Raw genomic sequence first — 16029 nt, 5'->3', positions numbered from 1 at the left:
ATAAAAACATTGAAATATACAACCTTCCCATGGTGCAACCCAAATACTCTTCATTGTAAACATTAGTATTAAAACACCGACGCCAAACAGGAAACACTAGTGCTAACACCTTAAATAAAAGCAATTGCCTAAATCTCAATATTTGTTAGAGAACTGAAACTCCCAGTGACAAGTCTATTTTACAATATGTACAAAGCTGCAATACAGACTGATGTGATGAGTGAAAATCAAAGTACCATTTGCTTTTCTATCGAAATAAAAGGTCTGTTACTTAAAATATAAAATAAGTTCCAACTATTCAATAAATAAATGCTATAAAATATGACAGGACCTCTTAGTCTCGAAAGATTCTCAGGGTTTCAAACTAGATTGGGTGATTTTAATGAAGGGATGGCATGTTAATTGCTTCTAATCATCGTTTAATGAAAAACATTTTAAACCAGAAAATATTTAGATTTCTTTATAAGATAGTAGCTTCACAGGTAAAAGGATTTCTGGGTCCCAAGCGTATCCACTGGTCGCTGGGGAAAAAAGATTGGGAGGCACTGATGTACTTATTGTCTAAAACTGACAGTACCACATCTGTGAAGGAACCGACACAAATCATCAAATGAAGATCAATTAAAAAGGATCTGATTATGATGGCACACACTCTTATCTTTCATTTACCAATGTTTTAATGAGCTTTAGTAAAACTCCCAAACAATACTGTAACTACCAGCACATGAACATAAACGTCTAAATCATTTTAAACATAATCCTTATTATGGCTTTACGAAATAAAAAGTGCTTGGATCAAAAGGAAACGATAAACAGTCTGTTGACAGCATTGTCCAATCAGGAAAAGGGGCCTCTTCCGCTCTGTCCACATCCTCTTCCTCGGTTTATCTCTAGTCCTATTAAAAATAAATCCTCATGTAAATGTCTGGAGGGAAGTGTTGTCTGAGGCACATCTCACATACAGGTGACCTCAGCCTTGCCCTCGTCGGGTTCAAAGCCGCCCTCCTCTAAGTGGGACAGGGAGCTGGGATAACCTCCGCCAAACACTGGGAATCCCCCGATCCCTCCAGCTATTGGGGACAGCTCCTGTGGAGAGACCGGGCTGCTCACCGACCTGCTCACGGAGCGACTGGACACTTCACTGTGCACAGACACTGACTGTGAACACAAAGGTTTGACAGGTAAATCAACTATGATCTTAAGGAACCATGTACGGTATTTTTATGTATAATCAACTCACTTATGGAACTAAAATGATGTACTTATTCATAAAAAGTCACATCTGTTGATCCTTTCCCACATACATAATGCAACCTACATCTAAATGTTATGTCTTATGGTTCTTACTTTGTTCCTCTGTTGTGCTGCCGTCTGACCTCTCACTGGCCTTTGGAGAAACACAACCTGCTTCGTGGCCAGGTTCCCATCACTTTAGTTGTAAACAAGACACTGTATTGGTAAAATGCATGAAATACTGCTCTATGTATTCTGTAACGTGCAGTACCTGTCATGTCTGATGATGGGCGTGGGCAGTACACATGTAAGCAGCCAGCCAAACTCAGCCAGTGTGTGGAGGAGCGGCCCGTAATCAGTCTTCACATTTGAACCCTGCAGTAAAACAATAATTCACGTTTCATTTTGCACGCCAGATGTATGATAAATAATGTTTTTGGCTTCATCGAAGAATAGACATTTGCATTATTATATAAAAGTTACCTCAATGACTGTCCATTGCTCCACCACTATAGTGTCGTTGGCAGGGGGCGCTGTGCTTCTCTCTTCATACACAAACAGTCCCTCCAGTGATCTGGGCACTGGCTCTCCTAGAATGATATTGTGAGTAATGAGCAGTGTAGGGAAACAGGTGGGATAATTAAATAATGGACCTGGTTTAAATGCGGCAGGCTGTTCCTGTTGTAATATTCAGTGTTTATTATTTCTAATTCCAGACTTGATGTTTACAAATTATTTGGATTTCTGCTTCCTCCCGGGGAACAGGAAGTGAAGCTTCCTAGGTCAATAAGACATCTCCAAATATAGATATGAATTGAAGAAGGACAGTTTTGTATCAAGTAGTTAAGAATGCTTTTGGCTTTTCTCTTCCCTCTGATTGATGAACTGGATGAAAAACAAAACTCCAGATCTCACTGTCTTTTCCATTTAGCAGTAAATTTGCTATTGCACCTTGTCTGGGATCCAGAATATTCACTTCTTCAATCCTTTACTCAGAGTGAGTCTGGTTAGCCTGGTACCCTCTATTGTGCCTCGAGTTAAACTCAAACAGAACCATGCAATAACATTGGTTTATTTGTCACAAGTGAAACAGAGGAGCTCATTCGCCCTCTGTCATTTATAATAAAATAAAACCTCTATTTCAGTCCTTGAAACAAATGTTCCTGTCTTTTCCCCTCATAAGCAGCCCAAATTCATAAAGCCATGTTTCTGGACGGACAATGGGAGTCCCTTATTTGCTAATTCACCTGAAAATCCCACCCATCTGAACTCGTGGAGCTGAAAACTGTGATCTGTCTGATCACAGTTAAGTGATCACTGACTAAGTATTGAGAGATATAGGAATTTCTCAATTACAAAAATTTGCTGCATGTCGATGTAACCCCTCATTCATCCAGAGCTAGCCTTTGTAGAACTCCACTTGAGATGTAGAATCTTATTTTGAGGGGTCCAGTGCACATTAAACAAATAACAAACTTCCAAAGTTGATATATTTAATACTACTCTGGGCCAAGACTGAGCTCAAACTTACCTTTAGGTGTGTCCCAGTAGACAAAAGAGTCCACCAATGACCAGCCTTTGCGGTAGTACGCTGCAGTCAGTTCCAACCAATCAGCTTCCAAAGCACTAACCACCTGACCCTTTCTAGAGACCCGCATGGATAGAGCTCCCTGATGATACTGACAGCCCAGTGAGTCCAGCGGAGCACAGCCCGGGGCCCAGGAGTGGAAGAAGACCAGCAACCGCAAGTCTTGACCAGGTCAAAGAAAACATAATGAAAACATGTGCCAAATCCATGAGTTGAAACGGTTTTAGTCATACCATTAGTTTTACCTGGACTATAGGTGTGTTCCTCCAGCTCGCTGTCTCCAGGTGGTGTCTGAGGAGGGGTGCGAGGAGGCGAGCGGCAGCCTCGCTTTGGACTGTGTACACGGCCATTACTCACTCCACTCACCTGCTGCAGGACAGATCCAACAAATCGAACACCTCCACGAGCACTGCTGTTCACCTGCAAAAGTCCAAAACAATCATTGTAACTTCATGATTACTACTTGGGAAGTAGGCTACAAAACACTACTAACATTTTCAACTTTTGTTTCTTAAATTCTGAAATGTCTGTTAAGATCATTCTTTAAAAAAATGAATCAATCACTCATTGGGTAATGTGAAAAATCTGATATTTTGCCCTCATCATAGTTTCACAGCTTACAGACTCCCCCAGCCCACCATCAGCTCCCTCATCAAGAAGGCCCAGCAGAGGATGTACTTCCTGTGGCAACTGAGGAAAGTCAAGCTGACAGCGGAGATGAAGGTGCAGTTCTACCATTCCATCATTTCCTCCATCACTGTGTGGTACGCTGGAGCCACAGCCAGGGACAAACAGAGACTACAGCGCATTGTGCGCTCTGCATAGAAGGTGATCGGCCGCGGACTTCCATCTCTGCAGGACCTGTACGTCTCCAGGACTCTAGGACGATCCCAGCCGACCCTTCTCACCCTGGACAGGGACTATTTGAGACACTTCCCTCAGGAGGCTAAGGTCCATCCGGACCAGAACTTCCAGCGATAAGAACAGTTTCTTTCCCTCTGCCGTTGGAGTCATAAACACTTTTAAACACTGTCACTTTAACAACTAAACAACCAATAATATTCACTGACAATGGCAATAAACCTTTTTCTGATTCTGATTCTTATAAAACTATGGCTAGTGTCTTCAAATTGATGAACTATTGTATAATTACTTGTGTGTGTGCGTTTGTGCAATATTGTCGTTCTGTGCACTGACCCTGTCGATGAGAGCTCGGACAGTGTCTCCTGTCAGTGAGTCTCCAGGTAATGGCCACTCCTCCACCCTCAGCACTGGGACACTGTGGCACATGGCTGCTGTCTGCTTACTGCAAAACACAGACACACTCCCCTTTAATCTGTGGAACAGTGATGGACAAGGATTTGTTTTGAGCTCTGAGACAAAATGACAGGTCCAGCTGGCAGGTTCATCGTTCACTTGTCATTGCCACTTAAACAGCAGACACAAACACATGAATCATTAATGAACCCAGCAGGAGATGACCACAAGACACTGTCTAGGCAATTACACACAACCGGTAAACAATGATTTGAGTGATCTATAGTGACTTCTTCAATACTTCATAAAACGGAGTGCTATTTTTACATTCTGTACATCCATCCATCCATCCATTTTCTACCACTTGTTCCCTTTCGGGGTCGCGGGTGACTGGAGCCTATCCCAGTGACTTCGGGCCTTAGGCGGGGTACACCCTGGACAGTGGCCAACTTGTCGCAGGGCCACTGTCCAGGGTGTACCCCAACATTCTGTACAACTAAAACAAAAAAGAAAATTATGACCCAATCATACAGACTATCACCAGTGCATGAGCAAATTGCAAAGCCTGCAGTTCAGCAGGTAATATTGTGTAATGTCTTGCAGAGAATAAAATCACCTCACCATGGTAATGAAATGTCTTGTTCACTGAATCATGATTTTAAGAAACACTTAACAATTATAAATGTAATCTTTTCAATTTGACATTTTCCAAATAAACTCTAGCACATGCAGTGCATACATCATTTTAAAATGAGTTTACTTCCACTAAAATGCCTTTGAGATCTGTCACAGTTAAAGCCTATTGGCTGAGGTAAAACTCTGTTGTCAGGTGGACTCGTTCAATAGAATCCCAGATATAGTTAAAACAAGTCCCCATTTCTCCCCCTGTCACACCAGTCTGACCTCCTACAATGGTTTCCCATTAAATATGCAGCTCTCTTCATGCATCATTTATTCATTTACTAGACAGTATCATAGTAAATGAGCACGCACAGTGGAAGGGTCAGGGAGGAGGCGGGAAAGTCACAAATCTTAATCAAGAGTTCAGAGTTGCAATAATAAAGAACTGTTGAAATAATAGAGTCAAATGAATATGAAAGTCAAATTAATAGATATGAAAGACAGAAGGAAGGAACATCAAAAGTATACAAAAACAAATAAATCAGACACTTGACCCTTAAAAACATTCAGCGAGTGTAATTATTAATGTACCTCGGTCTGGGGCGGGCCAGAATGGCACGGTACAGCAGACTAAAAGGCAGCGCTCGTGTTCGCCCCACAGACAGGATGATGGGGTGCAGCGCTGTCAGGACGTAGCCTTGTGTGTAGTACGGCTGCAGGGCCTGGGGCAGCTCGGACAGGGAGGACACATACTGCACTGTGGGACGACTCCCTGTAACAAAGGACACGCAAAAACACTTCACTCGAGTGGATTTGAACAGTTCATTTAAGTAAACGCTGAGAGGAATACTGTCCTTATGCTCATTGTCCTTTAGTTTAATTTAACTACAACTCAAGCTTACTTCAATACAAAACGAAGGTGCACATGAATACGTTTAAATAACATGCAAAATATGTGTCTTTTACTGCAAATTTGATTCAGCTTTATTTATTAACATGCTGTCAAATAAAACACATGGGGAAAATTGCATTAGAGTAGGGTTATATTGCAGTTTTTTATTATCATTCTGATATAAAAATCAGTATCAAGCCTTTTCCTTAATATCAACATCAAGTTTAAAATTTAGTCTCTACTTTATAATAGTAAATGATTCAGACAAACACATGAGCAGATGGACAGTAAAAGGTGAGCACCAGTACATCAACAAACAAGATTGTAAAACATACAAAAGGAAAGTGAGTAAAAGGAAAAGTTTCTACGTTGGCTTGTTAGTGCAAACAAAGCCTCAAACATGTGCTGTTTCACGAGCTCATAATGACCACGTTTTGTTTTACACGTGATGATCTGAGAGCGTTTCTTTTTCCTCTAGTGTGAATCGCTTTAACATGCCCGTCCCTTGGCCCCGACGCATCAGTTCTTCTGCCACACAAGAACGCAACACGGTGACAAACATGGTATTTAATATAAGTGCAGATTGACTGTATTTAACTGGAAAATGACTCAAAAGCACTGCCTTATAGAGTCAAAATGTATGGGATTGTTTTTAAAGTAGGGCTCCAACTTACGATCGTTTTGATTATTCTTTCGATTAATACATTAGCTGTTGAGATTCAGAGAGGTCTATTGAATGATATTTCTACTAAATTTGACCCGGATGCAAAGCGGATGCAATAACACACATTTTACATGTTTCTTGTGTCATTTTGGTGTAATATTATTTTATTTATTAGATTAATCGATCAACTTGTTTCAGCAATTACTACATTTAAATGGTTTACGTAGATACTGTGCTTGCTTATCACTACAGGTTGTCAAAAGTATCGATACACAGACAATTATTGATACTAAAACTAGTATAAAAATGTAAGGGTAAAAATGTGACCTTTCCTTGTTCAATATCAGAACTTGTATAAAACCACCAAGTATATTGTGTTGAAAATGACATCATATTCTCCAAACAAATATTCTTTAATAGAAATCAGTGTAAGTAGTGGCCCTTAGTAAAGAAGCCAACTTTGAAATTGTAATATTACCGACTTAAACATCATATTTCTTGTGTCCTGTTTTCGAGAGACATATTGACTTTGAAGCCGGGTCTGACGACACAATCGTAGCATTTGAATCGGAAAGAAGCTCGTCCCCACATTTGGCACTACGTTTAAGGCCGCATATTTTTAGAATCCAGATGTTTTTGTGATGTGGCAACAGAGTACAGGCCTGGTGTGGTTTATTGGTCACAGAAACGAGTCAGGTCAGCAAATCTAACATAAACTCAGACTGTTATAGAACTACAAAGTGTAGCGCATGTCTATAAAAAGTGAAAAAGACAAATTGACAAATTATTAACAGTGTGGATGAAGCTGAGACGACGACTGGTTCGTGTTTGAGACAGTGTCGTGTTTGCGCCAGTCCCAAGTCTAGATGAAACAAAGTTGTATTTGGGAAGGTATCTGGTATAAAAATCTATGCTGCAGTAAGATTTATCAAATTTGAATGGACACAATTAGCAAATCGCAAAGGCTGTAATTTATGAAGCACCAACAAATACCACGTTTTATTCTGCATTACAAACTGCATTAGATCTGTGCAAACCTACGAACATGTGATTCTTTCATGAATTGGTCAGTTCATAGGCCTATTTCAGTCTTTTCAATTCCCCAGGGCGTGTTTAAAATGTGGCCTTTGAACAATATTAAAACATAATTCACAAATCTAATTACCATCTCAATACTTGCTAGAAAAATTGTGCACTTTCTGGCTTTTTTACGATTATTTTGAGAAAAAACAGAGATTTAACGATTTTTTCCCACAATTATTGAGACAGCGACTAAAAAAAACAGTGAAATATTAAATTTTCTTTCCTTCCCGTTGTCTAACATGTTGCAATTCCTCATGTTTGAAACCGGCTTTTACGGCATTGAACTTTCTGTAAGACAAAATAAAGTTAAACACGACAATAACAGCCAGATTAAAATAAAGTTGTACATTTAGGTCTATTTTTTGGACAATAGATCGAACAAAAAACAACACAATTTTGCTTCCAAAATTGTCACGATGACTGGAATAATCAAAATGAATAATCTTAACAATTAAGAATCTTGACAATTAATAATCTTGACATCCCTATTCCCGGCATACAAAAGGAGGCTGTTGCGATGAAAAGCTGAACAGAAAATACATAGAAATTTCACTCCACAACATTTGTACAAAACCTAAAAGTGTCTTATTTAGGTTTCCCGTTAATAACTTATTCCTAGCACTGTCGCCCCACTGCTCTACTTTTCTCTTGCAATGGCCACTGCTTCTACTATCAGAAAGTCCCAGGGGTGTTTGAAAAAAGACATTCACAAAGCTCTTCAGACACCCAGACTACCCGCCACTTTGTATTTTCGACACAGCGAGTGGAAAAAGTTGTTTGTGCGTGTCTGGACTCCAGTGTTGTTTTCCTCTCTGGCCTTGGCTGGAAATCCCTGTGACCATTACCGTACTTCCTGTGTCCACAAAAGACTGGCTGTTCACAGAGGGCTTGGCCATGTGCCCCACTTTTAAACTCCCTGACACATTTAACATTCACAAACTAACTACGTTTTAACTTCAGAGTCGATAACATGGGGGGGCAAAATGGTGGTGGGGACAAACAATGAGGTAATGCGTGAATGAGAGAAAGAAAGAGCATTCCTCGCCGTCTCAAACCCCCCACACTCTCACGGACGCGCGCCCCAGTGATCGGGGTGCGCGGCTGAGGTGACTACACGCTTCCAGTGCCGTCTGGCTGGCCCCGTTACGAGGCTTAAGACCACCGGCTCCACAGTGAAACTTGTAAAGTCGAGGCAGGGCGAACAGCTACAGTTTATAAGCATTCCTGTGTGTGTGAGCCGCGCTCCCAACACTCGGGGGAATGTGGACTGCACGCCACAAAAGGACTCTGTTGCAGTTTTGAATGTGAGATAAAAGGGGGATTCCACTGTACAAAATGAAAATCCATGTTATTTTATTGCAAAACATCACAAAGACTAAAACTGTTTGAGTTCTATATATGGTCAGGGAACACTAGTATGCCTCGAGTTTGAGTTAACTGACTCATATGGATGTAAATTAATCTAAATAACCAAGTGCCAAATTTAAAGAACCAGACAATTGCATGGATAAAATTTGCCACATTATATACTTCTTTTTTTTTATTAAACGAATAGGTCTTTTGAAATGTTTTAGTAGGTCGTGTACTGTGGAATATTTTTAGCCCAAAAATGTGTGTCGTGACTCAAAAAAGGTTGAAAAACACTGCTAGACACTACACAATACTGCCTTATCAGAGCTTCTCGGAAAAGACCGAATAACAAAAGTGTTATGTTTATTTTCCAAGTTTAAATTCCTGCCTATACCGTTGAAGACTTTGCAACATCATAATCCGTTCTTCTTATATCTTAAGTTTAATGGCTGAATAAACTATGTACAAAAATAACTAGGTCTATGAACATTCATTTGAGATATTCCGTGTTTTTCTCATATCACAAGCGCATGGATCTGGCAGAACTGCATTAGTGGAAGACATCGGCATCCATAGTGCGACTAATGTCTCCCAAGAGGAACGTGCTGTCAAACATTTAACCAGGGCTTTTGTTGAGTCTCCTGCTCTTCCCCTCCCATGTTTTGGAGTCTTCACACCCTCCAACCCTCCCCTCCATCCTGCTGCCAGTCGTCCCATGAAGGGGGCCTCTGTGGGAGAGAAGAAGCACAGAGGGAGGAGGGCAGAGGACGAGTGTTGATAGGTGGATGTGGGGTGGTGGGTTTTCAGGGGGGGCAACAACTATAGGGCAGAGGGAGAAGTGACAGAAGTGGAAAAAGAATTGCACAGGGGGGATTAAGGGGAAGACTGGGTTTACAAGACAAGGTTTTATGGGACTGGAAGTGAATGGGAGTGCGCAAGGAGGTGTGAACGTGGACGAGTAGCTCCCGGCAACATGGAGCCAAGCCAAGATCGTGGGTTAAGGAATTGTCAAACAGCTTGATGACGATGGTAAAAAGGCCCAAAAATGCCTGCGCAGTATTTAAAGTGCATATGATATGACAGGTTCTCACGTTTTTCTAATTATGACTAGAACTTCTAAAACTTGAATGTTACAGGAAGTCATGCTAGAACGGGATCCCGCTCCATCAATAAGTGACATTTCATTGTAAATACACAGGACTGACAGTTTAAACAGTCATTTAACAAAATAAAGGCGTTATCAGGTATTATCATTTGTCAAATCATAACTGCTGTGTAATTTGTAAGGATTTTAACTCTTGTTTTAAGTATGGTTGCCAGGTAACAGTTGTGGAATTACCTGCTGCTTATGTCCAACCAGACCAAAACTGTCAAACTGGGGGGAAAATGGGCACATTGTTTCATAAAATCTTTCGTTTTAGGGAAATGTGTCAAACCATAACGCTTTTAAATGTGGACATTCTATATAATTGTCATGAAATACAAAATAAGCACTCATAAAACGGTGACGCAAGATTGACACAAGCAAACTCTTAATAATAAAAATGTTGTCTAATATAATCCATCAAAGTCCACCAGTTTGTGAGATTACCAGAGATTACAGAGCATTTCCTTCATGAGAGATCATATTCATAATAACACAATGCAAGATATTAGAGATTAGATTAGAGGTAAGAATATTGTTAACGTTGCAAAATTGTAATATTGTGTATATTAGTTATAGTAATAAATGCAACAAGAACAGCTGAATAAAAATAGCAATGAAAAATCTATATGATGGAAACTTTCACATAAGAGTATAAGGTGATATTTCTGCACTTTTGTAATGAAGTCCACAGATATTTTACATTTCTCTGATAATTAAACCTCAATAATAAAGACACATTTCAACACATTTCTGTTGGATTGACATAATATTGTCTGAACATCGTTACGTTTTCGCTGACGCACAGTTAAAGTAGTTATGCACAACGTAAATGCTGCGATCGTTTGCCATCCCACGATCGTAACGTGAGACTTATGCAATTAAATAATCAATACATTTCTGAAAGCCATACACGGGCCCACCTACATCCACTATACAAACCCACTCTGTGCGTAAGTATGAGCCATCATGCCGTTTAATGTCCTGCCCACGGCTCCAGGCCCAGAGTCCAGACTCCTCAGAAGACTGGAGTGAAACCAGGGCAAACGAGGAGCACGAGAGGAGGACGAGAGGAAGAAGAGGAGGAAGAAGAGGAGGAAGAAGAGAGGACTGGAGTGGAGAGATTTGCCCTAGAAATGTTACATCGTTTCAAGGAAAAGATGAGGAAAGTAGGGAAGGGGGACACAAGCACACATTCGATTCACACTAACAGTTGTGGCTACTACAACTCGGCTTTGTTTTACTTTTCTACCAGCAATTAAAGAAAGAACGTAGAGTTGTATTACTTAATTAGACAATTATGTGAAGATTTAAAAAAGGTAACTTGTACAATGTCAATGGATGCATGTTGGGCCCACAAGCCTTTTGCTTCTGCCTGTTTTGGTCTCTCAAAACGTCTGTGTGATGTGATGAAGTGTGATGCGACTCAAGCTAATTAAACTGAACTTGTATGGAAGTTATGGCCTATCTACTCTAAGCTTTAGAGTGATAAAGACATGCCACTGTGGGACAAATGAGAGGGATAGATGTTAACTGCAGAGCATCTATGAGCAGTCTCCTCCATATCAGGTTTATAAGATCCTGAATGACACACACAGTTCAGGGTTCCACATAGTCACATGAATAGACTTAAGGACTCTATTGTGCCTGTGTCGATTAGATCAGTGGTTCCCAAAGTGGGGGTCGCGAAGCATACAGTGGGGGTTGCCAGATGATTTCAGGGTGTAAGTTGAAAATGATGACGCTATTAAACCGATGTGTTTTAATTGAAAACTGTATATTTGGGTGAAATTGGAACAAATAACAATAAAATACAAAAATAACCACGCCGCCGCCACGCCGCAAGAGGAGGGGGGCGCTAACGCGCCCCAATTGTCCTTTAATTACGCCTACTCCTGAATCTGTGACGCTGTCACATCTTCTCCCCTTTGTTTTACCATCAAAAAGCAATTTTATTTTGAATTCTTGGCAAAATGTGCGGCTTTGCCGCACAGACACCGTGACTCTTTGAATAAAAATGTGGATAACTTTTGATGGTCCTGAAGATGAGTCTCAACAAATTTCAGGTTAATAGGGCTAACGCCCTGGGAGGAGTTCGTGAAAGTCTAAGGTGTAAACATGTTCTGGCGATTTCCCCATTGGAATAACATGGGAGGTTTCGGTCATCGCTACGGCAACGCCATAACAATTATGATATGGGTCTCATTAACTTTTTTGATGAAGATGCCAAAATTGAGTTGTGTGTCAAATTTCATATAATTTCGCAAAACTAAACATTTAACCTCCATATAAAATCTGTAGGGGGCGCTGTGGCGCCAAATTAATTCATTTCACTTCAAGTAGGTTTAGGGCAAAGAGTTTAACAACTGATTCTAATTTGACGCAATTTGGACTTTATCTGTGCAAACGGCAGAATTGTTAAATTTGGGAGATTTCTGAAATTCTAGCTAAAGTGACCGTGAGAGGTATCAATGTAATTTGAATAACTTTTGATGTCCCACTCCTCAGTAGCATTTTCACCAAATTTCAGCTTTTTAGAGCCAACGCCCTGGGAGGAGTTCGTAAAAGTATGACATTTGGAAAAACTCCCGAGTCATGCTTAGCCATTTTTGAAGCAATATGGCCGACATTTGGTTGGGTGGACGGCGTTGCCGTAATAATATTTTTTACTTCTCTTGTCACCATCTACCTCTGCGCCAAATTTCATGATTCTACGATCAGATTTTTTTGGGTCATTTCCTATCTCAATGCATTTTTGGTACATTTGGGGGCGCTGACACGCCATTTTTTTTTTTTATTTTAGAAAAGGGAAATAGCCAGAATGTAGAGAGGCACGATTTTTAGAGGTGTGCAAATTTTTGTGACTTTTCGTCAATGTTCACTGGGTGAAAAATAGGGGGGTTGGTCCCGAGAAGAAAGAAAGAAAGAAAGAAAGAAGAAAGAATAATATTCCGATGCGAAAACAATGTTTCCCATTTTTCAAATATCATAAGCTATACATTTTCGGAAAGCGCTCGCGCTTTCCTGCCTGATGGTGTGGGTCCCTGGTCACTGACGGGTACTTTCGTTAATTTTGAGTGGGCTCCGCCCACTTTGTGTTTTTGGCCCTCTATACAGTAATAATGTTCAATTTTTGCATTACATGCTTATATGCACGGAACATGCAAGAGATGGGGAACGTATTCGTGAGCTACTTAGCGCAAATGAGTGCTTTATAAGGGGTCATCCCAATGTAAAGTGCTCGTTTAGTGCACACTTTTGCACGGGCTTCGCCCGTTTACAACAGTAATGTTCCATTTTCCTACTACTAATTAGTATGCACGGGGCGTGCGTGAGTGAAGGAGTGCGTTAGTGAGTGTTTGGAAGTGGGCGAGCGCTTCGCGCTCGATTTCGTGCGCACTACGTGCGCACTTTCGCAGCCGTGCTTCGCACGGCCTTACGAGGTTAATAGGCCTCTCGCCAGCTTGTGGCGCTCGGGCCTAATAAACCTAGACTTACAATTTATCTTATTACAGACGTCTTTTTTATTTTACTGTGAGGGTCCTGAGTTGCATGGTTATTTTGGGAGTCCCGGCCCAAAATGTTTGGCATCCCATGCTGGGGTTGGATCCTGTAACTACACTTTATGGCAAATTGTATGAATTTTTAATGTATTATGTATTTATGGATTGTGTATTTTATTGCACTGCATTGATGGCAGCGTGGGTTGATGGCCCAAGACGGATTTCCCACTTGTGGGACAATACAATAAACTTAATCTTGTCAATTTTAACATTGTGCTATATAATCTAATATAATCTAATATTATAATATAATTGTTTACAGTTTACAAATCTATTTAGGTACTATTTGTGGCTTTATTAGACAAAACAAGCTGGGGAAAAATGGGGCAAAGAGTGGTGAAGCATTCAGCAAATCACCTCTACTAGAAATCTATGTGCCCAAAATGTAAAAGTAACTCATTTCAGTATGAATTAACCGTACTTTTATGTAAAATATCAATGTATATGCACTGAATCCCATACCTTGCCATTTCAAGTGTGTGATTCTATTCTGTCTGTCACATGCAACACGTTTGCAGAGGCAGAATGTGTGAAAACTCTGGGAAGACACGAATATGTGCGAACTGAGCTACATTTAAGCAACTACGGCTCTAAAAACGTATCATCAATGCCAAAAGCCATAACCTAAAATCATTATGTAACCGCTGTCCTTCAGGTGCTCGAGGGGCGTGCTGAAACATGTGGTTCTTAATGCTCAAAAACACACAAGCCCTGGAGCTGTGGAGCCGCCCTCTGAACAAACTCTGCATCCAGTCCTGCACAGAACTCCCCACAACACTTAAGCCTCGCTATTTGTGTACTGTTTATTTAGCTGTGCTGGTGCACCAATTCATTCTTATTTCTGTAGATTCTGTATTCTTCATTTTATTAATTTGTTTAATCATTTTTATCTAATCTACTCAGGCAATGTTCAAAGCTAAGCTAAAACAGTTTCGTTTAGCTGTGCATATGAAATTATTTTCTTTGCACTCTTCTTTTTTATGTCTTAAACTGTTTTGTGATTGTCTTTGTGATTTTAATGCATTTTTTTTCCTGTTGTGTGAAGACGTTTGAATTGCCTTGTGTACGAATTGTGCTCTACAAATAAACTTGCCTTGCCTTAATTCTGCAACCCCTGATATGTTATTTTGGTATCAGATTCATGATGGCTGTAATAAAAATGAAAATAAAATAATTTAGCCGCACTATGATAGCAAACGGGTTGAGACATGCTAGGAATTGCTAACAAGTTTGACCATGAATAGCTTCTCTGAACACAATTACATCACAGAGATGCCTTCAGAAATACATGTAATATGACTCATCATACAACATACTACTCTTTAGTAAAACTGCATTGGACTGTCAGTATTTTCTTAGACAAGTCCTTGTTTAATGTTTAGCATATTTATTTTTGGCAGAAGTCACCAGACTGCACATGACAAACACAGAACCACTGGGTTTATCTTCAGCTCTGTGCCAACTGTAATGGGAGCTTCACACATCGAGAGAGAAGCCTGTTATCACATTTCTAATCATGGAAGGGTGATAATTATGCAAATTGAATTAAAAAGTCTGGAGTTTCTTTTCATACAATACACAATTCAGAGCAGATTAATTATATATAATAAGTTCAATTTAAAGAATAAATATAGCCAAAACTACACTTATATGGGACATAGAAATCTAAAAAGTGGCCGATCGCTCCATTTTGTTGACATATTACATACAAAACATTTCAAGGATTTTTATTTAGGAATAGAAAACTATATCCTGTTGAAAAATAGGATATAGTCCAAATCTGACTGGAAAGTGTGTGTCTGTACGTGCTTCTGAAGGGGTGATCTTTATGTCCCAATGGGAGAAAAGATGTACAGTTACAACATTCTATATACTGTAAATACACGGAAGCACATTTTGCATCCATAAGATAAAAAACAACATCTTTAGGTGCAGAATGGATGCCGTTTCCAGGTTAAAGCTTATATGTCGACCTAACCACTAAACTGTAGTGTCTCCAGATGTCTCACAATCAAGATAAACGTTTTTATCCAGATGCCCTTCTCGACACAGCCCTTTCTACTATCATTTACAAACGCAGATCTGTTCAAAATGTCCACCCCAAGATTCTATACATGTGCAAATAATACCATATATTATCTGTGAATGCCATTTGATATAAACAGACGTTAAGAACTACCACAGACCGAGAGAAATGACCAGGACCAACAGCGAAAGCATTTCATGAGAAACTCGGCACACATTACGGGTGGCCTTTGAAGTGACAGCCTGTTCCATTCACCATTACTGACTGCTTAATACTCTACAGGACCAGACCCCCCTCCCCACATTTGGGAGAGCTGCACTTTCCCCATGATTCATTATAGAGGTAGCCTGCTGTTTACATGCTAGGCCCCCATTCAAAACGTAATCACCGTTTCCTTCCAAATAGGTCACAGTCAAAATAGCCATGCCGTCCAGGACCAGATAACGGATTAGCTTAGAAAAAAGGGAAAAAAAAGATAATCTCTGCAACAAAAGATTATCACACGTTAAAATTAGATATGTTATCATTAGTGTGGGTGCGTGTCCGGTTAAGCCGATGTGTGACTTTGAAAATCGATGCTCGCATGAATTGGTGTCTGTCAAATGAAG

At 40.2% G+C, this 16029-nt stretch overlaps 1 protein-coding gene across 1 annotated transcript in view; it reads right to left on the bottom strand.

Moving 5' to 3' along the window:
- Positions 1–654: 654 nt before the first annotated feature.
- The window catches only part of rftn2 (raftlin family member 2), a 16740-nt gene continuing 1365 nt past the window's right edge, over positions 655–16029 (bottom strand). The window contains exons 2-9 of the mRNA XM_072444952.1: positions 5291–5471; positions 4019–4127; positions 3067–3241; positions 2765–2983; positions 1717–1823; positions 1505–1608; positions 1348–1429; positions 655–1158 (exon numbers count right to left, since the gene is read on the bottom strand). Coding sequence (XP_072301053.1) covers positions 955–1158; positions 1348–1429; positions 1505–1608; positions 1717–1823; positions 2765–2983; positions 3067–3241; positions 4019–4127; positions 5291–5471 — 1181 coding nt within the window. The 3' untranslated portion in view covers positions 655–954. The remainder of the gene's footprint in view (positions 1159–1347; positions 1430–1504; positions 1609–1716; positions 1824–2764; positions 2984–3066; positions 3242–4018; positions 4128–5290; positions 5472–16029) is intronic.

The sequence above is a fragment of the Eucyclogobius newberryi genome, unplaced genomic scaffold (genome assembly GCF_026437365.1).
Source record: "Eucyclogobius newberryi isolate DKJ021-1_F unplaced genomic scaffold, fEucNew1.0.hap1 SCAF_14, whole genome shotgun sequence".
NCBI classification, from domain to species: Eukaryota; Metazoa; Chordata; class Actinopteri; order Gobiiformes; family Gobiidae; genus Eucyclogobius; species Eucyclogobius newberryi.
The sequence above is the reverse complement of the archived record's forward strand: the minus strand, read 5'-3'. Positions and strand labels throughout refer to the sequence as shown.